The sequence below is a fragment of the Carcharodon carcharias genome, chromosome 18, assembly GCF_017639515.1.
Source record: "Carcharodon carcharias isolate sCarCar2 chromosome 18, sCarCar2.pri, whole genome shotgun sequence".
NCBI lineage: Eukaryota > Metazoa > Chordata > Chondrichthyes > Lamniformes > Lamnidae > Carcharodon > Carcharodon carcharias.
This window is the reverse complement of record NC_054484.1, coordinates 26,163,154-26,186,581: the sequence shown is the minus strand read 5'-3', so window position 1 is coordinate 26,186,581 and position 23,428 is coordinate 26,163,154. Positions and strand designations below refer to the sequence as shown.

General features: G+C 44.6%; 2 protein-coding genes across 6 annotated transcripts in view; both read left to right on the top strand.

Annotated features, from left to right (window-relative positions):
- dop1b (DOP1 leucine zipper like protein B) overlaps positions 1–7,556 on the top strand; it is a 133,230-nt gene extending 125,674 nt beyond the window's left edge. For all 5 annotated transcript variants that reach the window (XM_041211835.1, XM_041211836.1, XM_041211834.1 and 2 more), the window contains 3 exons: positions 1,154–1,303; positions 2,412–2,541; positions 6,405–7,556. In XM_041211835.1, coding sequence (XP_041067769.1) covers positions 1,154–1,303; positions 2,412–2,541; positions 6,405–6,683 — 559 coding nt within the window. In that variant the 3' untranslated portion in view covers positions 6,684–7,556. The remainder of the gene's footprint in view (positions 1–1,153; positions 1,304–2,411; positions 2,542–6,404) is intronic.
- An 8,264-nt stretch (positions 7,557–15,820) lies between these two features.
- LOC121290646 (MORC family CW-type zinc finger protein 3-like) overlaps positions 15,821–23,428 on the top strand; it is a 50,795-nt gene continuing 43,187 nt past the window's right edge. Inside the window, exons 1-2 of the mRNA XM_041211361.1 lie at positions 15,821–15,958; positions 17,437–17,509. Of these exons, the coding sequence (XP_041067295.1) occupies positions 15,866–15,958; positions 17,437–17,509 (166 nt within the window). The 5' untranslated portion in view covers positions 15,821–15,865. The remainder of the gene's footprint in view (positions 15,959–17,436; positions 17,510–23,428) is intronic.

Sequence of the window (23,428 nt, the reverse complement as noted above, 5' to 3'; positions counted from 1 at the left end):
AAAACTTGGCACCTGACTTTCAAAAAGGCTTGACTTGTGACCATGTCCCCATGACGGCCAGATCACATGGATTTGTCTCATGCATTTTAAACTAGTTAATGGCAGCATTAAAATAATGGTGTACATAAAATCTATGCTCAGTTGATGTAGGGAGAGGTTTTATGAGACAGAGCAGAATGATGGTTATGATTGAACCAAGGTTTCTAAGGTTACAAATGGGGAGATTACTCAGCCCATCCGTGTCATCAGTCATGGAAACCTAAGGTATCTAGTCCCATCATCAAATGGTCTCAAATCAAGTCTTTGTCATCTCTGACATATATCTTGAATTTGTTTATTTTTGCCAGTCTGCGTCATTGTTCGCATATCTTGCAGTTGTGGTTTAACTTGGAAAAAGTGCTTAGGATGTAGTACTGCATGTGGCAGAAGTGAAAGTGAAATAATGTCAGCTACTTCAACTGTAGCAGGGTCAGAAGAATGAAAACTGCAGTTGGGCTCAAGAAATATGGTAACGATATCTCAAGAGGCCATGTTTGGTGCCAAATCAAGAAATACTGGTAAAGATATAACTAATGTGATCTGTTGCAGTATTAGTTCAGAGGTTAAAGGATCCCAGTGGTGAGGTGACAGATACAGTCTAAAAGTATGGATTGAAAGTGCAAAATTATTTAGAATATTAACTGAATTAGTTAGCAAGTCAGTTTGTTGCAAGGCTTTTTGATTACTTCATTCTGGGCTGTTTAAAATAGCAAAAGCTCAACATTAGGTGCCAGCCTAATCAAAAAGGGAATCATGACTGACGTTGAACATTGAACTTGCCAAAAATGCTGGTGTCATGAGAAGGGGTGCCTTGTGTGTTGGGGCAGGTCAGGGTCAGCCTCACAGTTGAAAGCTGACGATTGCTTAGTGGCAAGATATGCACTTGCACAATGGCCACTTTGGTGAGGTGCCAGGGCTTGCATGTTAGTCTTAGACCCTTAACCTAGCAAAGAGTCATACGTCTTCTATTTTCTATGTTTTAGGAGTCAACATCATTGGGTGAGTAAAAGAAGAAAATGCCATGCAATGTAGGGAAAATTGCTTTTGTGTTTACGTTCAAGAATTTGATTGCATTCGGCATTCAGTGATGATGGAACTGACTTCTGTTTTTCAGCAAAGCAGGTCAAAGATCTACGGTTAACAATGGAAATGGATCACTATTGTTCGATATGGAGCAGAATGATCTTGACATGTATTTATCCGCTTGTAAATTTCTGGATACAGCACTCTGTTTTCCACATGAAGCGATGCCTTTATTCCAAATGTAAGTCTACAGTGTGAGGTGTACTATTCTCAAGACTCTTGGGACTAATAAAAATGCTGCAGCTTTACTTTGCTTATGTGCCTAATTTCCTTAATAGTCCAGAGATTTCTTGATGTGAGTTTGGCCAGCATGTCTAGAATAGAACTCGAGTATTCCCTTGTAGTTAAAGGGAAAATCCTGGTGGTGAGCTTTTTGCTCAGAGCTCAATCTAGGAATGTCATTTGTAAGTTGATGGAGGACAGTTATCTCAGTCTCCTTTTCCCCAGATTGACTTAACCTGATGATAGTGAAACCATAAATCCTGTTGTAGACTCTTCCCTGGCATATTGGTCCATGGATGCTCGCATTCATCTGGTACCTCATTCAAGTGACCACCATGCATGTGTGAGCCTTGGCAGTGAGTACTAGCAGGCTATTCAACTGCAAGTATCATTACAGACCAGCCTGATCCTGTCCTTTTTTATTCAGTGCCAAACACCAACATTCACCTCCTAGTGACACTGCCATTCTTGGTGACTTTGTTGTTCACCATCAGTTATCAGTGAACACTTACTGATTAGACTGGTGTTAATGCTGAGTTCTTTGCTGCCTTGAATGCCTTCAAAAAAGTATAACTTAAGACCAAACTAAAAATTGACCTCCAGCCACCTGTCGTTGCTCAATACCATGTTCACTCCTGCCACACGTACCCTCCCCGCAATCCCTTGGCAGTCCCCCACAAACAAGACTATTGATACTCCAATAATTTGTCATTTTTGGTTACATACATTAGCAGATGTATAAGATTAAACATTTCACAAAATATAATACACGTTTAAGGACCCAGCGATGGAGTTGATGTAGAAGTTCAACCATGTCCCTATTGAATGGTAGAGCAGGCTCTAGGGGCTATATGGCCTGCTTCTCCTCTTTCTTTTGCATCTATGTTTGACTTCTTTGCCACATTTTCCACCCTGTTGTTGCATTTTGGATCTCAATTTCTAAAGGGAAGATAGCTCTCAGAAAATTGGAGAGAGAGCCGCTCTCTCGCTCTCATCTGATCCCTTTCCTTTGGAAGTTGCATCGACTTGCAAAAGTAGATACTGAAAATCTTACATGATCTTTTTAGGTACAGGTGGGCTTTTGTTCCTGAGGTGGATGCTGAAGATTGCAGCCCACAGATGGATGTTGTGGAAATGTTCCAGGCATATAAACCACATACTGTACGGATTCTGGATATTCTGGATCAAAGAAATGGGGTAAATGTTCTTCCTCTCACTGTAACTCCTGCCACTGACCAGAGATGCAGCAAGAACAGTCAAGCATTTGCACTCAACACAGACTGCAGTTACTGGTGTGTGCACAACTGTTCCTGATGCCAGTGGCAGGATGAAATTTTTCTATATCAGAATTACTATATAAAATCTGGTTTTGTGAATCTGTCTACTTACATCACATCAAATGAGTTGTAGTGCTGTGACTGGCAATTAATTTATTATTAAAGCTCTTAAATGCTATCAAGGTAAAGAAATGGATGCATCTAGAGGGATCAGACCCACCACACACAATACCAATTAACTTGCCATAATAAAGCACACCATGAAAATAAAATGAATGAGTTTATTTTTCCCCCAGCTTGTTAAAGCTTTGTGCAGTGTGCCCCTCACAGCCCAGTTGGATGATAGTCAGACTCTTAATTTCAGGGTCATTGTTTTGAATCCTACATGAGATAGTAAATTACTTTAGTTTTCATTCAAATTTAACCAAAAGAAAATTCTCCACAGTCTGAGTTCATTGGAAGTTGTGAATCTCATTTATTGAAATTTCCTGATTATGTTTCTTTAACATTTATTAAATCATCAACATAGTTTACAGAGAGATCTGTTGATAAATGGTAGGTGAAGTGGACACAAGAACTTGCAATCAGTTAAGGACTGCACAGTATTGTTAGTCTGTGTCAAGCCAACTTTGTTTAAATGCAGCAACTGACACTGACACTGGGCGGAATTTTCTGAGCCTGCTGGCAGCGGGCGTGACAGGTGGCGTGCATGGAAAATATGGTGCGACCTGCTTCACGACAGCGTGAAGGCAGGTTCCGATTGTCTGCTCAATCCGCCGATGGTAGGCCATGTTTCCTGCCATTGGTTGGCGGGGGGCTAATTGTGATACATCACATAATTAAAAGGCCATCCCGCCAAGCTCTTGGACGGACAATGTGGTGGGGTTCCATGTTGTCGGGAAAGCACGCCAACATGTTTCGCAACAGCACGCAGGTGATATGCACTTGGCGGCCTTCACTTTGGGGGAACTGAGGCGAGTGAGCAGCAGCGTTCTCCACAGCTCACTTGTTTACAGGCCTCGGGCACCGGGGATGGGGATGGCTGATGTCTGGCCCCGGAGGCAACTGTTAAGGGGTTTTTGGGGGGGTGGGGTGGTGGTGGCGGTTGTCTGGGGGCAACTGCTGGCCAGCCTCGGAGGCGACCGTTGTTGGGGAGAGGCGTCAAATGCTGCTCTGCCGCTCCGTCCTGTGCACAGGCAATTGAGGTGGGGCGCAGGGTAAGCGAGGGAATTGGCCACGCATTAGGGACACTTGTATAAACTGACCATGTCTCTGCAACTGAGACAGATCAGGTGCAGCCACAGTGATATGATTGGGGTCAGGCTCCTAGCCTGCCCGCCCATGCAAGCAATGTGGAGGCTCCAAAGGGCCACCAAGCACAACCTCATGAAGAAGGGGCAGCAGAGGCTCCCACACATGCTTCCCAGGAATGACAGCAAGCCGTAACTGGTTGGCGCCTAGCAACACCCAGGGTCGACGGTCGACGCCTGCCATTCCTGCAGACGACTGAGAATCAGTATCGCTGATGACTGCACATGTCTAGCGACCTGGTGGCTCACATCTACAATTTACAACAGGACTTGGTTGCAAGGTGACATGGAGGTTATCTCCATGGAGCTATGAAAGTGACCGTGGCACTCAATTTCTATGCCCGTGGCTCCTTTCAGGACTCCAAAGGCAACCTCTGTGTGGGTTTCACAATCTGCCGCCACAAATGCATCCATGAGGTCACGGATACCACCATCTTCATGGCACACAACTTTTCGCCCAGGACTGGGACAGCCAGGATGCAAGGGCGATTGGATTCGCCTTGATCCCGGGATTCCCACAGGTACAAGGTGCGATTGACTGCACTCATGTGGCACTCAGGTCTCCATCGCTACACTCAGTGGACTTCATCAACCACAAGGGCTTCCACTTATTTGATGTGCAGCTGGTATGCAACCACCAGAAATGCATCCTGCAGGTGTGCGCACGGTTTCCAGGGATTGTGCACGACGCCTATATCTTGAATCGCTCACAGATCCCTGCAGTCTTCCAGGATCCATGGAGGCTGCAGGGTTGGCTCCTTGGGGACAAAGGCTACCCACAGAGGCCTTGCCTGATGACACCCGTGCAGTGGCCTCAGACTGCAGCAGAGCGATGCTGTAATGAGGCTCATGCAGCAACTCGCAACTTGCTGCAGCAGACCATCAGCTGAAGATACGGTTCTGAAGGAGTCCTGCAATAGAGTCCACAGATGGTGTCATGCATCATCGTCGTCTGATGCGCCCTTTACAACCTGGCGCTGCAACAAGGAGAGGAGCTAGCTGAGGAGGAGATGGAGGAGCTACATCTCTCCTCCAATGGGGAGGGTGCCGATGGGTATGAGGTTGAGGGGGTCCTTGAGGATGAGGCTCTCGCACTGGCTAGACAAGACCGGGTTGGTGACTTTGCCCATCCCGCGGCCAGAACAGGGGTAGAGGACATCCCAGCAGGCCTCCACGGCATCCAGCAGTCACTTGAGGGACCTGTCGTTGAAGCGGGGGGCTGCAGTCTATTTTCCTTTGCTGGCCATGTCACCCGGACAGCGCTGGTGAGCTGGTGGCGATGAGCACTTTGCTGGCGGTTGCCTTTTAAAGATGGCGGCCAGCGGGGTTATGGCAGGTGGGCAAATGAGAGATCACTCGCCTTGGATGTTAAGTTCCGTGGGACTGAATAAATGAGGTGGGTTCAGGGCTATACAGTGTGAAAACCCACCATTTTCATTGGCGGGTAGGACTTGCATTTTACCCACCTGCTGCTGCACTTAGTGCATTTCTGGGAACTGAAACTGACATTGGTGCATGGGTAGCAAGTGCTTCCCCTAGTGTTGCAGCACAAATAAACAGTCTTTATTTTCAGGAGGTAATACCTTCAATTCCCCTCGATTACTTGGATGTAGTCATATAAAAGTCTTTATCTTTCTTTGAGCTTCCCTCCTTCATGTCACCATGAACTAGAAGTTGCAGTCTGACTGTGTCCTAGTCATATCTGATTGCCTGTTCTAAATTTTAAAATAACACAAGGATAGCTTTTACTAATTACACCTCAGTAACTAAAAGAAATTGGAGGCTTTTTCAAATTATTCTCCTTGGTTAGAGTTTTGGCCAAACATTTCAGAATTAGTTTGAAAGGGTTGGGTCTTCCAACTTTAATCATTTTAGTCCAGCTTTTGTGACATTTTCCATGGAAGTGCATGTATTCACCAATTTGCTTACAGCTGTTGGTGTTTAATGTCATTTCTTTGTAGGTTTTGGTTAGCTACTTTTTCATTTTTGTTCCTTCGGCTTACCTACTTTAGTTGTCGGTGCATTTTTAGTGGTGAAAAGGTATCCAGGAGCTACCAGTATATTCTCTAGAACTAGTGAGTAATGCTATTATAAATGCCCTTGAAACTTTGTTCTTATTCAGTGATCATAATCCATACAGAACGGCTTTTATTTGTCTGTAAATATGAAAATATGCCTCCCGGGGGTGCAGGCTTTTAGTATAACCACAGTGTGCTGTCTTATGGTAGGACTCAAGTTTCTGTCTGAAAGTTCACCAAAGTCTGTTGCTGAGGTTGCTGGGGGAGCCATCTGGTGTGGGTGGGATCCTTTTACATAAGGAAGGGAATGAGTGGAGATCAGTTATATAGGCACCTGACTATTTTCATCCACTGGTTTAGGTTGCTTGGAAATTGGCTGCCTGCTTATTCTTGTGTTCAGAGGTTGATGTGTAATTGTGAGAAAAGGAACATTTTTTTTTTCTTTCTTAATGCAGGAAATTTACTGTGCAGAAGAAATCACACCCAGCGATGTGTATGAGTTTCCCCTCTTGACTCAACAATCTGTGTCCAGTATCCATACACTTGCACACTTCTTCAGAACACTGAGCTGCATCTTTAAAACTCAACCAAATAGATCCCTTGGAGAACTAAATGCACATGGTCTTCACAGTCCAGCTTCTCTAATGGAACCGGCCACTGATGGTGGTGCTGTTTTACGAAGAATAGAAGAAAATATTGCGCGTGACTTTTTGGAAATGATGATGGAACATTGAACTCAATGGAATGTATCTTAATTATGGCAGTAAAACCATGGTTACTGACTGAACTAAGTTGTTATTGAAGTTATATACAAGAAGTTTTGTCCTTCTGGTGTCTTAACAGTCTTATCAGAGCAAAGTCCAAACACAATGAAGCATTTTTGAAACGTGAAATTTTGGAACTCCTTTGTTTTTGCACTGTTATTTTTGAGTGGTTTGATTGTGGTGAAGGGCAGAATTAATTTCTGTTTGCTAGGAATAAACTGGTAATGGCTCACCTACTGGGGCCAATCCAATCCTTTTAATTATCCTGCACCTATTGAAACAAGCTTAGTGTCTGTGCTGTTAAATACCATGGGTGAAATTCAGGGACAGAGTTGAGTACCTCTCATCCAGGCTGGCAGTAGCCTTAGAGCTAACTTGTACTGTGTCTGTTCTGTTATGGGTCTTTTGTTGGAAAAATGCAGTACCTGTAATGGAAGGTATCGGTGTTAGTTTATACAATGCTATTAACTGATATAGCCATTTCAGATATTAACTTCACTGTGTATGTGTGTGTGTGTGTGTATATATATATATATATATATATAAACAATAGTGTATAAATATCTATTTTCAGATGCCGCATTCCCTTTGTATCTAAATGACTCTAAAATGGCTCAATTTTTTATACCCAGCCAGATTGGCACAACAGAGAAATAACCCTGTAAAATGTGTGAGTTATCCTAATGAGAATGTAAACTTAAGAATATGAAGAAAGGGAATGCTCTTATTGCTTTATGGATTTGTATTTAAGTTTACAGCCTTATTTTCAATCTGCAAACTTAATACTGTGAATGTATGTGCCAAGAATAGAAACCTGGTCACTAAATAAAATCCAGAACCTCATTACAGGTGTTGTAGTGCCTTCTAGGAATTGACCACAGGAGAGACAGATACAGGTTAATGATAATTTATTCAAGCAAATGCAGGGAGAGTCTGCCTTAGACTGGCTAAAATAGAACTCTACCGATTATAGGAAAACCATCCTTTTGTACACAATTAGTTACGTACACATTGCACTATTCAAATTTTAATCTTGTCAGTGCATAATCACATGATAAGCAGATGTCTCCAGTCCCAGGTACATATCTTTAGTCACTCAAGCAGGGCTTCTTCATCTCATTTTAGCCTGGCTCTGTCCCTGGTGCTGTTTGTCTTTACCCTTATCTGTTTATTCTCATCCCCCTTTTCTGTCTCCTAACCAGTTAATTGCTTATGATCCCCAAGGTTTTTCTGGAGAGTTCTGCTGATATTGGCCCTTATGCTGTACAAGGTTTGTCTGGAGAATTCTAATGACCTTTTGGTTTTACTAAAAACACAGAAATCCTTGTCTAACTCTTACAACAGGATGACAGTATGAATGGTTTTTATACCACAGAGCTGTGCATACCTGGAGATTGTCCCATTACATTTGTGGATTTAATTACCATTGTTGCCATGCATGCTTAATGTATTCAATATGCATACACATCCCTGTATGTGTTGTTTTAAAAAATATTTTCTAATCTATTTATGACAAGTTAATTATTACAATCCCCATGAAAACTGGAAGTTTGAATTTCTTTTTAAGGTTTAGCTGAGAGAATGACACGATTTCATGTTTTAGGATGCTTACTGTAACAAAAGACTTCATGCTTTATTGACTAAGCACCATCTTGAAAGACAGCTCGCTCTTTAAACGACAGAACAGAACGCCTCCCCCGCCCCCATTTCATTTTAGCACAACTGAAAATAACAGTTCACAGACATACATTACACTGTCCTTAAAGTAGACATTCAATTCTACTGAAATCAATCCAAAATGATACTTAGTTCCCAAGAGTTTATTTCTGTTCTTTTCCTTTCTCAGGCTGGTAACTTCTAAACCCAGAATTGTCCTTCATGGTGAGAGTAATACTGGAGATCCTTTCTCTGGTTCAAGCTAGGCAAACCTTGCAAATCATTTGAACTCCTCATGAATTTGGTCTTTTCAGTCTGAACACAAGCTTCCACCTGTATTCTGGCACGGTAAACCAGAGACATTGGCCTTTAGCTGCTCTCTTTCTCCTGGAGCTTAGCTGACTGTGTCTGAAAGTTTTCAGGGATATTGTAGAAATCCTTCCCCTCTCAAAGCCCATTTCCATGGCAACTTGGACTTATATCCAGTGGATATAGCTGATTAGCTATTCTTGAGAACCCAACTCTCTCTTATCTTAGAAGTAAATGGACAGTTTAAAGCGGAACTGTTTACATTATTCTAATTCTAATCTTGTCAGTACATAATCATATGACAAGCAGATGTCTCCAGTCCCAGGTACATATCTTTAGTCACTCAAGCAGGGCCACTTCATCTCGTTCTAGCCTGGCTCTGTCCCTGGTGCTGTTTGTCTTTACCCTCTCAACATTTTTCTGGGACCTGTAGACTTGCAGTTTGTCCACCAGGATCACAGCTGGCCGTTGTCATTGTCCACAAGTGTGAATAATTGTACCTATTTCCCAGTAAAACAAACTAGGCCTTCCTTTAACCTTTAGCAGCCCTATCACCCAGACCTGTTATCAGGCAATCTTCAGAACAGGTCATGTGACCCCCTTCATTTTACCGTAAATTAAAGACAGTCCCAAAACATAATCTTATAAACCTCATAATTGTGATATGTCTGCATCAAGATAGCGCCTAGAAAAATATGAGGACTTGTTTAAAATGTTAGACCAGAGAAGATGGTGCAGAAGGATTTAAGCTTAGTGAAAGGGGCTCACCATTCGGGTTCCATTTTTTGAAAAAGCTTGATTATAGAGCATATTTTAATTCTCTTTTAGGGAATTTAAAAGGAAATTCTCCTGCTCCATTTTATTTTGGCTCGCTCTATAACAAACCCTACCTTTTAAGCTGAGCAGAAAAGACCATTTGTGAACATGTATATGTTTTGGCTACATTTAAAATGTATTAACATTGCAAATGGTGACCAATATTTTTTTTTTAAAAATGGCCCTCAGTTTACATCATGTGAACCAGTCCAAATCCCTGTTGATTTTTTTTAATCCTTTTGGTATTGCACTGGATGTGTTCAGTGCAGTGGAACATAGGAACAAGAATAGTCCATTCAGCCCTCAAGCCTCTTCTGCCATTTAATTAGGTACTAGCTTATCTGAATTTTGACTCCATTTACCCACCTGATTTCATATTTTTGTTAGTCTGCTTTAAAATTTCAACTGACCCAACCTCAACAGGCTTTTGACAGAGAGATTTCCGTTACTCTTGGTGTGAAGAAGTGCTTGCTAACATCAGTCCCGAATGGCCTAGTTCTAAGTTATCTTTGTTCAGGACTTGCCCAAAAGAGAAAATAGTTTTTTTGCTATCTACCATATCAAATACTTTAATTATCTTAAATTCCTTAATTACACCACTCCTTAATCTTCAAAATTGAAAACAGAAAATGCTAGAACCACTCAGCAGGTCTGGCAGTATCTGTGGAGAGAGAAACAAAACTTAACTTTTCTTGGGTCTGATGAAAAGTCACAGACCTGAAACGTTAAAGAGATGTGATAGGTTTTGAAGAGGGGTGCTGGGAAGAAGAACAAGGGAAGGTCTATTAGGGTGGAGGGCACGGGATATTAAATGACAAAAGGTTTCATGATGCAGGCCAAAGGGAGGGGTAATGGGACAAGTAAAGAAACGAGATGTGTCTAGAGGTGGTGTGAATGGTAGCCATCCATATGGAAAGGAATTCAAAAAGAAATGGTAGGGGGGGCATGGTGAAAACAGCAGAAAAAAACCATGAAACTAAATGTGGGCAGAGTTATGATCTAAAATTGTTGAACTCAATGTTGAATCCAGAAGGATTCAATATTTAAAGGGATATAAGCCCAGTCTATGTAACCTGTCTTCACAATCTTTTAGCCTCTAACTCAGCATTGCATCACTGCTAGATAACATCGTTACCTTTGGTACGTGGTGGACAGTTGGCTCCACCACACTCTGCAGCTTCAATCAGAACGGGTACAATACATTACTAACTGTTATGTGGCCTTTAGTCGTAGCTTTGTGAACTGTTAAGAACTTGCCAATTGTATTCTTTGAAAATTGATTAAAGTGAAGTCATGCCTGTTTCCTGGAACAATGAAAGCAGTCAAAGAAAATGCAGAATTATTAATTACAAGGCACTCTGCAACAAAATCAGAAAATGCTGGCAAGTTGGGCAGCATCTGTGAAAAGGGAAGTTAACATGTCAATAACCTTACAACAGAACATATGCACCCTATGTGACTCTGCACTCCATTGATGGGGCCTGCACATGTGCCCAGTCTCCAGAGTGCTGACTGGAGAGGAATCCACAAGTAGGGCTTGCCTAAGGAAGCATGTTGCTTCCTGAACTTCGAGCGTGAAGCAAATGTGGATCTGAGATCTCGCTCTGTCGACAGTGAGAATTGGCTACTTACAAGTAGCAGTAGCAGCAGCAGTAGCTGCTGTCTGCCCAGGAAGGCAATGTACGTGTTCTGGAGCAATGTGTTTCAGCAGGCCCTGCCTTGGGTTCCAAGAATAGCTGAATCGCTGAGGTGGATTCTGCCTGTCTTAAGCATGCGGCATGTTGTTGCTGTTCCTGTGTCTGTTACTTACCTTGAGTAGCCTAGAGGCAGGCAGCTGCTGCTGAAGCTGTATGCTTTGCTGCAGGCCAGGGTAGTAATGCACTCATACATTTAAAGGTACGTTGTGCTGCTTATCTGGCTATTTGAAAGTAGATCCTGTTGGTGTGAATCAACTAAGGCCTCAGATATATATTTGTGAGTTCTCTGATAAGTTAGTGACTGTCTTCTTTGTAAGGGGAATTGGGAAGGCGACAGGGTAGGGGTGTAAGTAATAGAGCACCAACTCACAGCAGTATGTACCACCTAGAAGATGCAGTGCAGCAACTCGCCAAGACTCCTTTGACAGCACCTTCCAAACCTGCAACATCTACCACTGAGAAGGACAAAGGCTGTGGATGCATAGGAAGCCCACCACCTGCAAGTTCCCATCCAAGCCTCACACCATTCTGACTTAGAACTACATTATGGTTCCTTCACTGTCACTAAGTCGTAATCTTAGAACTCCATCCCTGATAGCACTGGGAGTGCTTGGGCCACAATCACAGCTGCTGTACTTCAGGTACATCAGAATGTAGAAGCCTTTTGGGTCTGGAGTGGGGAATATCAAGTCCATATGGTCAAGGGTCTGTACCGTAAGGGGGTTCATGGGCATGACAGGGGACAGGGTAGTTCACAGGGCTACGGTGCTGCATAAGGGAACAGAAATCACCCTGGTGAGGAAGGATATTTTAAATGTATGAAATTGTGACACTAGGTGACAGATTGCCAAATTATACTTGTTTGATCTAGGTTTGACAGTGGTTCAGGATTCAGAATTACCCTTCTCCCTACTACCACGTACATTGACCCCTGACAGATCAAAAATTGGAACTTACAGCATTGTAGGCAAAATTAGTCCCAGCAAATTAAAAGCTGCACATGAACTAAATGAAGGTTTACCAGCCTGCCAACAGGTTCAGAAGTCATAATCATGAGCATGGTTAGGCTGACTCATCCTATCCAATGGAATGATGGAGAAGGGGCACCTAATGTGTCTCCAAGTACAGAATGGTTATACTTTAAGGGAATAGCCTAGGCTTAAGCCCATAGTGAATAAAGAAGTGGCACTAAATGGGATCATTGTCAGGCCAGTCCCTTGGAGAAGATGGAAATAAACAGAAGCAACAGTTCCACTTTTATTTCTTTCTCCAATCAGCCAAGACAAGGCTAGGAAAGATGGGAACACTATTCTCACTGCTGCTGTGTTGCACAGTGCTTTATGCTGAAGTCATAACAGGGACAATTGCAGGCTCAATAATTCAGAGTACAAAAGTCAGATTGCCATTGCCCCATTGGCCTCAACATTAGATATTGTCCGGGAGGGTACCCTTCAATCTATTGGAGGTGATTGTAAAACAAGGTGCACGAGAGCTAAAATGCCAGTGACTGCATATTAGGTATGGGAGGGAAAAAGGATCTGTATAAAGAATGAAAATGAGGATACAGAACAACATTGCAAATGATTTATCCCAGCAGAGACGGAAGACCGTACAAACTACTGTCAGATGGATAGGGGATCTCAAGGGCAACACAAGGAGTCCAACTCGATCAGAGATGTGTTATGTTGGCCATGGTGGAGGTTAGAGCATGAGGGGATCTATGGGTACGTAGGGCCTTTTGTACACCCATATGGGTACAATGTTCTCACAAAAGGCCGAAGATTTGCTCTGGAGGTTTGCAGCCTTAATCCCTTCTGGATATATGTCAAGGATGGTCTGCTGTTTTTGTGGATATTAGATCAAAACGGACAGATCTGCAATAGGACAGGGAGCTGTGTCATCTATCAGGAGCGAGAATGCAATAATGGGAACACAGGAATTGTGTTGCAGTACACGTGGTAGAATTGAAAGCCTGTCCTAAGCTTCCCCTCCCTATGAATAAAAGACAAATGACGGAGAAGCTTTAAGCTTTCTACAATTGTTAGATCGCCATGGTTTGCCAGTGCATCATCTCAAGTCCTGATTGACAAGGCGGTTGCAAGTGACCTGCTCACTTCATGACAGGTCACATCATGACAGATTCTTGGTCATGTTCGTTGGAGCCCTGCCAAGTATTGTTAATCAAATATAGACTGGTTAATTCTGGCTGTATTAACTTTTGCAACTGAGTCACAGTAGCTTGGAAATACTTTCTTGTTGCTGTAAATCTGAAGAAATAACTGCTGAAGAGGGTGGCTTTGGCATCTATTTTATATATAACAGTTTTAAGGTCAAATTGACTCACTAGGTATGTTACCTAGTGTTTTAACTAGTGTCGGTTGGTATAGCTATTGAGTACCAATCATTCATAGAACTATATAATACAAACAAGAAAATACTGGAAATGCTGAGCAGGTCAGGCAGCACACTCCGTGCAAAGAGAAAAACAAAGTTTTGTTGTCAGCCGTGGCTCACTTGATAGCATTCTTGCCTCTGTGTCACAGAATCCTGGGTTCAAGTCCTACTCCAGGGCTTGAGCACAAAAATCCAGGCTGACAATCCAGTGCAGTACTGAGGAATTGTTGCACTGCTGGAGCCGTCACTTTTCCGATGAGACGTTAACCTGCAGCCCCATTGCCTGTTCGAGTTAATGTGAAAGATCATGTGACACTACTTCGAAGAAGAACACTGGAGTTATCCCTGATGTCCTGGCCAATATTTACCTTTCAATCAAAATTATAGGGCAGAATTTTGCCGTCGGCGAGCAGGAGGTGGGGCCCGCTCGCTGACATGTAAAATGACACGGGATGATGTTGGGGGTCCACCCCATTTAAATTTTCAGGAAGGCAGGGGTGCAGCCAAATCAGCTGTGCGCCCGCTGACCTGTCAATGGCCAATTGAGGCAATTGACAGGCTCATTAAAACAATTAAAGGACCTGCACGTCCAACCTTAAGGTTGGCGGGCAGGCCAGCAGCCCCGGCGGCTAATAGATAAAACATGAATCCTCATCCAGCGGCGGGATGAGGTTTCATGCAGAGTTTTAAACATTTTAATAAAGTTAGTATGTATATTATGGACATGTCCCATCTCATGTGACATTGTCACATGAGGGGGACATGTTAGGGAATTTTTATTTTTTTACATTTTTCAGAGTGTAAGCGATCTCCCTGAGGCAGCACTTAGCCTCAGGGAGATGTGTGTTCTTTCGTGCGCATGCGTGAAAGCGAACTTTCGCTTTTGGGGAATCCCCCCCCTCCCCCAGAGGAAGCGCATAGCACTTCCCGCCGGACATCATGCTGGGCGGGCCTTAATTGGCCCGCTCATGTAAAACGGCGGCGGGGCCTGTTTCTCCGGCAGAGATCGGCTCCCCACCTGTCAGAGATTGGGTCGGGCCCGCCCGCCTGACAGGCAGAAAAGTCTGCCCATTAAAAAACGCACATTATCTGGGTCATTATCACATCGCTGTTTGTGGGAGTTTGCTGAGTGCAAATTGGCTGCTATGTTTCTGACATTACAACTTTAAAAAAAATACTTCATTGGCTATAAGGCACTTTGAAACCTCTGGTAGGTGTGAAAAATGATATATAACTGCAAGTCTTTTTTTTAACCTTTTTCAGTCAAAGACCAGAGGAGGTCTTGTGGTGCAGTGGGTGGTGAGCCTGCCTTTCAGCCAGAAGCTCTGGGTTCAAGTCCTAATTCCAGCATGGAAGGTGTGATCTTAAAGTGGCCAAGAAGATTGATTCTCTAGTTCTGCTGAAGGGTCATGAGGACTCGAAGCGTCAACTCTTTCCTTCTCCGCCGATGCTGCCACCAGACCTGCTGAGCTTTTCCAGGTAATTCCGTTTTTGTTTTGAATTTCCAGCCTCCGCGGTTTTTTGTTTTTAAAAAGATTTGATCATCAGCCTACAAATCCTTCCAACCCGCCTGTGGCAGGTGGTGAGAATGGGAGCCTCTCCTGGCAGGCCACATTTGATGGAGAGTGGTGCCCGTCAAGCCACAGCCACTGGCGGAGCTGGTTCCAGCAAAAGAAAATGAGCCGTGGAAAACCGGCGTAGGCATCTGCTCGATAAAAAGGTGCCGGAAATCTGAAATAAAAAAAAAAGACAGAAAATGCTGGAAAAGGCTCAGCAGGTCTGTGGAGAGAGGAACAAGAATTAACCGTTATCGAGCCTGTACGACTCCTCTTCAGGGCAAATGCTTCATGTGCTTCTAGACGTGGGAATCACAGTCAGTCACCTTCGAACCCAGGACGTCTCCAATTCAGAATTAACCTCTTGCTCATCCCATTAAGCACTGGAGGGTTTGGAAGAATATAATCATGATTACTGAGACACACACACGAGTGAAGAGATGATGAAGAGAAGAGCAACCACGAGCTGATGGGAAGCTGTGGGGCTCAACCGCACTTCCGGTGGGCGGGGTCAGGGCGGGCGGAAGTGTGTCACACGGGGTGGTCGGTAAGGGAGAGGCCTGACGTCGAGCGGGTGACTGGAGTTTGTAAATAGTGGGAGCGGGGCCGGCGGTGAGGGAAGGGAAGTGGGGGAGGGAAGGGAAGTGGGGGAGGGGAGGGTGGGTGGGTGGGTGTGTGTGTGTGTGTATCTGCTCCGTCAGTTAAAGGAGCCGACTGCAATAAGATGGCTTCGCCGTTCCTGCGGAGCGGGAGCAGCGGCGGCGGCGGCGGTGGCGGGTTGCTGAGGCTGGGACAGCAGGAGATCCCTCTGAGCGCAGTGAGTATGTCGCAGGAGCCCCTGGGGCGCGAGGACTCATCCACCCTAAGGGGGGGAAGGGGGAAGGGGGATGGGGGGAAGGGGGAGGGGGGATGGGGGGAGAGGAGAGGAGGGGGGAGAGGAGGTGGGGGGGGTTGGGGTCTGGAGGTGGGGCAGGCTTTAGTATCTTGTACGGGGCGGGCAGGGGGCAGGAGTGGGAGGGGAGAGGGTTAGTGTCCTTGGTGAGTGGTGGGGAGTGGGGTGGGGGGTGGGGGGCGTGGGTGTTGAGTGGGGTGGGGGGCGGGAGTGGGGTGGGGGGAGTGGGTGGGGGGAGTGGGTGGGGGCGGGGGTGGGGGGAGTGGGTGGGGGCGGGAGTGGGTGGATGGGTGGGTGGAGGTGGGCGTGGATGGGTGGGTGGAGGTGGGCGTGGATGGGTGGGGGGTGGGTGGGGGATTTGGGGTGTGGGGGGGGTGGGTGGGGGCGGAGTGGAGTGGGGGGGGAGTGGGGTGGGAGGGGGGAGGGTGCTGGTGAGTGGGAGGGGGAGGGTGCTGGTGAGTGGGAGGGGAGCGAGTGGGGGAGGGGGGGCTGGTGAGTGGGGGAGGGGGGGCTGGTGAGTGGGGGGAAGGGGGGCTGGTGAGTGGCGGGGGAGCGAGGGGGGCTGGGGTTGGGGTGCTGGAGTGGTGCGGGGGTGGGGAGGCTGGGGTCCTGGAGTGCCGAGGGGGGCTGGGGTCCTGGAGTGGGGAGTGTGCCTAGACTGGGGAGGGGGTCTGGAGAGTGGGGTGGAGGGATTGAGTGGGTCAGTCGGTGGGGTGGGCGTGAGTGGGGATGGTGGGGGGTTAGTGTCCTGAGAGAGGCTGGATGCTGGAGTTGTGGGGAGGAGGGTGTGCTGGAGGCGAGAAAGATGGGAGAGGGTTAGTGTCCTGAGCGAGGCTGGGGTGGGGGGGGGGGTGGTTGGGGAGTGGGGAGAGGGTTAGTGTCCTGAGCGAGGAGGGGCTGCAAGCCGGGGAGAGGGTTAGTGTCCTGTGCTGGGGGAGAGTGTCGGTTAATATCCTGAGTGAGGGGGTCTGGAGTGGAGGGGTGGAGAGGGTTAGTATCCTGTGAGGGAGTGCTGGGCGGGTGGGGGTTAGTATTCTGAATGAGGGGTGTTTGTTTTGGGGGGGGTGCGGAGGTTAGTATCCTGAGTGAAGGAGGCTGTAGGGTTAGTATCCTGAGGCATGGGGTTAGTATCCTGAGTAAGTGGGATTGGAGGATGGGGGAGAGGGTTAGTATCCTGTAAGGGGTGTTTAGTATCCTGAGTGAGTGGGTTTGGAGAGGTGGGGGTAGGTGTCCTGAGTGAGGGGGACTAGAGTGAGAGGGGTGGGTTAGCATTCTGAGTGAGGAGGCACTGAAGGGAAGATGGTATTTTAGAGAGGTGTTGGATTGTGCGTTCTATAGTTTGATCTGCACATACTGCTTATTAACTCGCGCACTTTCTCTCTCTTACTTTCATGTACACACAGCTGAGCCCCAAGTTCCTGCACACCAACTCCACCAGTCACACTTGGCCGTTCAGTGCAATGGCAGAGCTGATAGGTGAGTGCTGCCGGGCCCGGCTGGCTATTTTCCTTATGCCTCTTTCATTCTTATTGTTTGTGTTTATTGCCTTTCATATGAATGAGTTATCAAGATTTATCTCACACATTCTCTAGCACTTGAGTTGTTTAGAACAACATTTTGTAATATGTGGGGAGGTTTCACGCATCTCTTTCTATGACGTTTCATTTCCTCCTCCACACTCCTTGGTTTCCTGTGTCTGCTGAATTTTGTCTAAAGAATTATTTCATGGAGAACCCTCCCTGTCTCATAATTTAAACCATAGAACCATGGATAAGTTACGGTGTAGAAAGAGGCCCTTCAGCCCATCGTGTCTGCACCAGCCAGAGAAAAAAGGAACTAACCGCTCATTTTTAATCCCACTTTCCAGCACCTGGTCCATAGTCTTGCAGGTTTCAGCACTTTAGGTGCAGATCCAGGTCCCTTTTAAATGAGTTGAGCATTTTAGTCTCAACCACCAATTTAGGCAATGAATTCCTGATGCCCACCACCCTGTGGGTGGATCATGCCCTCTCTAATCCTTCTCCAATTACTTTAAATCTATGCCCCCTGGTAGTTGACCCCTCAGTTAGGGGAAACGGGTCTTTTCTGTCTATCCTATCTTGGCCCCTCATAATTTTGTACACCTAAATTAGGTCACCCCTCAGCCTCTTCTGTTCTAAGAAAAACAACCCTAGCCTATCCAATTTTTCCTCATAGCTGCAATTTTGCAAGCCTGGCAACATTCTTGTAAATCCTCTCTGTACTCTCTCCAGAGCAATTATGTCCTTCCTGTGAAGTGGTGACCAGAACTGCACACACAATTCCAACTGTGGCCTAACCAGCATTTTATACAGTTGTCATTAAATCCCTGCTTTTGATTTCAATACCTCGTCCAATAAAGGAAAGCATTCCATATGCTTTTATTACTACCTTATCCACCTGTCCTGCAACCTTCAGGAACCTGTGGACATGCACTCCAAGGTCTCTCACTTCCTCAACCACTCTCAATATCCTCCTGTTTATTGAGTATTCCCTTGCTTTGTTTGCCCTCCCCAAATGCATTGCCCCTCATTCCATTTGCCACTTCTCCATCTGCTCAACCAAAGCATTGATATAATTCTGGAGACAACAGCTATCCTCCTCACAATCAACTATGACCTACTTTCTGTAGGGGATTGTGCAATATTCAAAGGCTGTTCACAATGAAATATATTTTTAAATGCTCAAAGCTTCAATATCTGTATAGCTCTGAGATTACCTAAGAGTTGATTTGTCAATCCAAGGTTTACAATTTGGTAGTACAGAACTTGAGTTTTGCTGAGAAGAATCATGTTGTTGAAGTTTTTTTAGCTTGCACTCAAGGCAGATGCAAGAATGCCAAATTTTAAAGGGCACAACATTTATACTGCAAGAGAAAAGGGAGCCGATTGTTTGGCAAGGCCGTTCTGATTGGTCGAGGTGCTGCCATGGAGAATGATTGAGGTGCTGCCTTGGAGAATGCACCATGGAACTATTGTCCCCCATGCTTTTGTTTAATTCAGAAGAGGTGCAGTGCCTGGACATGTTTCCCTGCAGAGGGCAGGTCCATGCATAGTCAAGGTTTCTAGCTGTGCTCTCATGAAACTGCACAAACAACCCACAAGTGTTCTATTCATGATGGAGTGATTTCTCAGGATGTGCAGCTACACTTTACTGGATGTACTCCCTGGACTGTTGGTCAACACAGGAATTGGGAGCAGGAGTTATCCATTTGGCCCTTTGAGCTTTCTTCGCCCATTTGATAAAATCACAGCTGATCTGTTTGTGGCCTCAACTCCACTTTGCTGTCCACCCCCATAATCCTTGCCTTGTTTGCCGATCATAAGTCTATCTAACGAGACATGAACATATTCAGTGACGCAGCCTTCACTGCTCTCTGGGGAAGAGAATTGCACAAACATTTAAGAGAACAATTCTCTTCATCCCAAGAATCCTAATTTTTAAACTTTGTCCCCTGGTTTCAGATTCTCTACCCCCCCAACCCCAACACACACAAAAGATGATGACCTCTTGGCGTCCACTCTGTCAAGTCCCCTCAGGATCTTATGTTTCAATAAGATCACCTCTCATTCTTTTAAATTCCAAAGGTTTTAGTCCCAGCCTGCTTAACCTTTCCTCATAAGCTAACTCCTTTAGCCCACAAATCAGTTGAATGGATACTCTCTCAACTGCTAAAGGAGATATACCCTTAAGTGAGGAGACCAAAACTGTGCACAGTACTCCAGATGTGGTCTCACTAATGCCCTGCACAGCTGTATCAAACTTCCCTACTTTTATACTCCGTTCCCCTTGCAATAAATGCCAACATTGCATTTACCTTCCAAATCACTTGCTGCACCTGCATAGCAATTTTGATTCATGTATGGGGAGTTAGCCTAATGTCTGTCATGATTATGGGGCAGGCACCCACATCCCTCTGTCCTGTGGAGTTCTGCAGTCTCCCTCCAGTGAAATAATACATTGCTGTTCTATTCTTCCTGCCAAATGGATAAGTTCACATTTCCCACATTATACTCCTTCTGCCAATTTTTTGCCGACTCATTTAACCTAACCTAAATCCCTCTGTAGGCTCTTTATGTCCTCTTGACCATTTATTTTCCTATCATCAGCAAATTTAACTACTACACCTTCAGTCCTTCATCCAAGTCGTTGAAAAAAGAGTAAACATTTGAGGCCCCAGCACTGATTCCTATGGCATTCCACTAGTAATTGCTTGCCAACCTGAAATTGACCCATTTATCCATACTCTCTGCTCCCTGTTAGCCAACCCTTTATCCATGCTAATATGTTAGCCCAACACCACAAGCTTTTATTCCGTGAAGTAACCTTTTGATGTGATATCTTGTTGAATGCCTTTTGGAAATCCAGATGCACCACATTTACAGTTTCCCCTTTATCCACCTTGCTTGTTACTTCCTTGAAGAATTCTAAATTGCGCAAACGCAATTTCCCTTTCACAAAACCATGTTTACTCAGGTGTATTATGATTTTTTAAATGTCCTGCTTCTAGCATTTTCCCCATGACAGACGTTATGCTAACTCCCCATCATGGACACAGGATTGCAGAATTATCTTCTGAATAATGCCCTAAACATTGAAACCCATGGGGATTTAGGAGAGAGAGGGCTGCAGTCGTGTAGTGGATTGCCAAGGGTGGCAGAAAACAAACTGACCTGAAGTAGAATTCTTGCAGGTTTAGGATTGTGACAGAGGGATTTCCAATGATTGATTCTTGAGGTTCGAGCATTTATTGGTGAAGTGTGGATCACTTGGACAACAGAAACCCTTTTGGAGAAAGCAGCCTCTGTAGTCAAGAGCTGGGCTGCTATCACCAAGGGGAACAGTATTTAAGTTTGTTTAGATCCTTTGAATCCTTTTAGAAATAGTAAGAAGCAGTGTTGCGCATTTGAAGTGAAATAAATAACTGAGTTCCTCAGAAAACTTGAGTTGCAGCTGGAATTCAGCCAATCACAGGTACAATAACTTGGTGCCATCTAGCTTAGAGGCTACATTATGCTAAGAGAACCATACCAGCACTGAGTCACATCATTGCATCGTAGTATATAGAAAATTGAAGCTTGACACGGGAAAGAAGTGTTGCACAAGCAGAAAGGGCATGATGAACATAAAAATATCATTTAGAAATGCCAATAGAAATGAGTTCTGATGAAGAATCATATGGACTTGAAAAGTTAACTGTATTCCTCTCCACAGATGCTGTCAGACCTGCTGAGTTTTTCCAGCTATTTTTGTTTTTGTTTCAGATTTCCAGCATCCACAGTATTTTGCTTTTATAAAAATGTCTGATGTGTTCATTTTTTTTTTTTGTTCATTCATGGGATGTGAGCATCATTGACTAAGTTGTAATTTATTCCTCTTCTATAATTGCCCTTGAGAAGATGTTGGTGAGCCCCCCCTCCCCTTCAACTGTTGCTGCCCATGGGGTATAGGTATACTCACAGGTAGGGAGGGAGTTCCAGGATTTTGGCCCAGCTTTGATATAAAATGGCAATTATATTTAAGAGTCAGGATGATTTGTGACTTTGAGGGTGCTCCTATGCGTCTGTTGCTCTTGTTCTTCTAGGTGATAGAGGTTTCAGATTTGGAAATTGCTGTTGAAGGAGGCTTGGCAAGTTGCTGCATTTTGTCTTGCAGATGGCGCACTCTGCCACTGTGCATCGGTGGTAGAATAAGTGTTTAATGTGGTGGGTGGGGTGTCGATCATGCAGGCCAGTTTGCCCTGAATGGTGTTGACCTTCTCGAGTGCTGTTGGAGTGCTCATCCAAGCAAATAGACACTGTTCTGTTGCACTACTGGCTTGTGCCTTGTAAATGGTGGACTGGCTTTGGGAATAACGAGATGAGTCATTTGTTGGAGAATTCCCAGCCTCTCGCCTACTCTTGAAGCCACAGTATTTATATTCAGTGATGGTAATGCCATTCAACATCAAAAGGAGATGGTTAGATTCTTCCTTGTTGGAGATAGTCATTGCCTAGCACTTGTACGAGGTGAATGTTACTTATCAGCCCAAGTCTGAACGCTGTCCAGTTCTTGCTGCATGTGGGCATGGACTACTTTGTTAACTGAGGGGTTGTGAATGGTACTGTACAGTGCAATCCTCAGCATACATGTCCACTTCTGACCTTATGATGGAGGGAAGATCATTGATGAAATAGCTGAGGATGGTTGGGCAAGGGACACCATCCTGAGGAACTCCTGCAATGATGTCAATGGGGCTGAGATGATTGACCTCCAACAATGACAGCCACCTTACATTTGTGCTAGGTATGACTTGTGGAGAGTTCCCCCCAGAGCACTTCTGATGCCACACTCCATCAAATGCTGCCTCAATGCCAAGGATTTGTCCTTTTTATGGACAGGTCATATCTCGGCAATTTTTCACATTGTCGAAAGAATGCTAGTGTTTATAGTTGTAGTGGAATAGGTTGGTTAAAGTGCATATTATGACATAGCCGATAGTAAGGCTGAGTTGTTCAAATCCCAGGAGGAATCTTGAAACAACAGTCATAACACTCCTTTTTGCAATTTGTATGTTTCGAGATGCAGGCTTTGAGTTCAGTCGTAATAAGACCACCGAGTCTCAAGAGGTTTTATATAAAACTAAATTAAACATTTATTAATACAAGAAAGATTATAAACATATGTCTACAAAATTACTACCATTGTAACTACATAAATCCCCTAATTATTCTGACTCTCAGTTAAACACCCATTAAGGCAATTGTAAATCTCATAGATTTAAACAGGCACCTGGCAAAGCGCAGCCTGAACAGTTGCATTCAAAATGAGTTTCTTTCAGCTTTGGGTCCTTGCAGACAGCAGCTTGAGGCTTCATACACTTGTTGAATCTTAAATGTCTCTCCCTTACCCACAATCTCCTTTCTCCTTTATGCTTATCTTTCTCTTTGAATGTAAATTTTCCATTGTGTCACTAGGCTTTTAATTTTACCTCTTCTAACAATAACACTTTGATTCCACCAATTTTGTTAGTAAAAATAAACACATTGCTTGGCGCCTTCTAGCTAGGTGCAAGATTTCACCCATTCTTTTGAATGGTTTATTTAAAAATGCAAATTGCCTCCTTGACACCTATGTTTCTAAACTTCCCCATGCTTATCTAATTATCATTTGAAGCCTACTTCTTTCTATACATCAAGGCCTCTAGACCAGCTGGCTTTAATCCAATTAAGACACACACACATATACACACACCTAGACACAGACACCACTAAACTCTATTTTTAAAAATAATTTCCAATAACATTAAAGGCATTAATCTTTTCATGACTTGCAATCTAATTACGTCTAACCTTTTTAATTACTCTAATTTTGTGTCATGGATTAAAAAAAAATCAT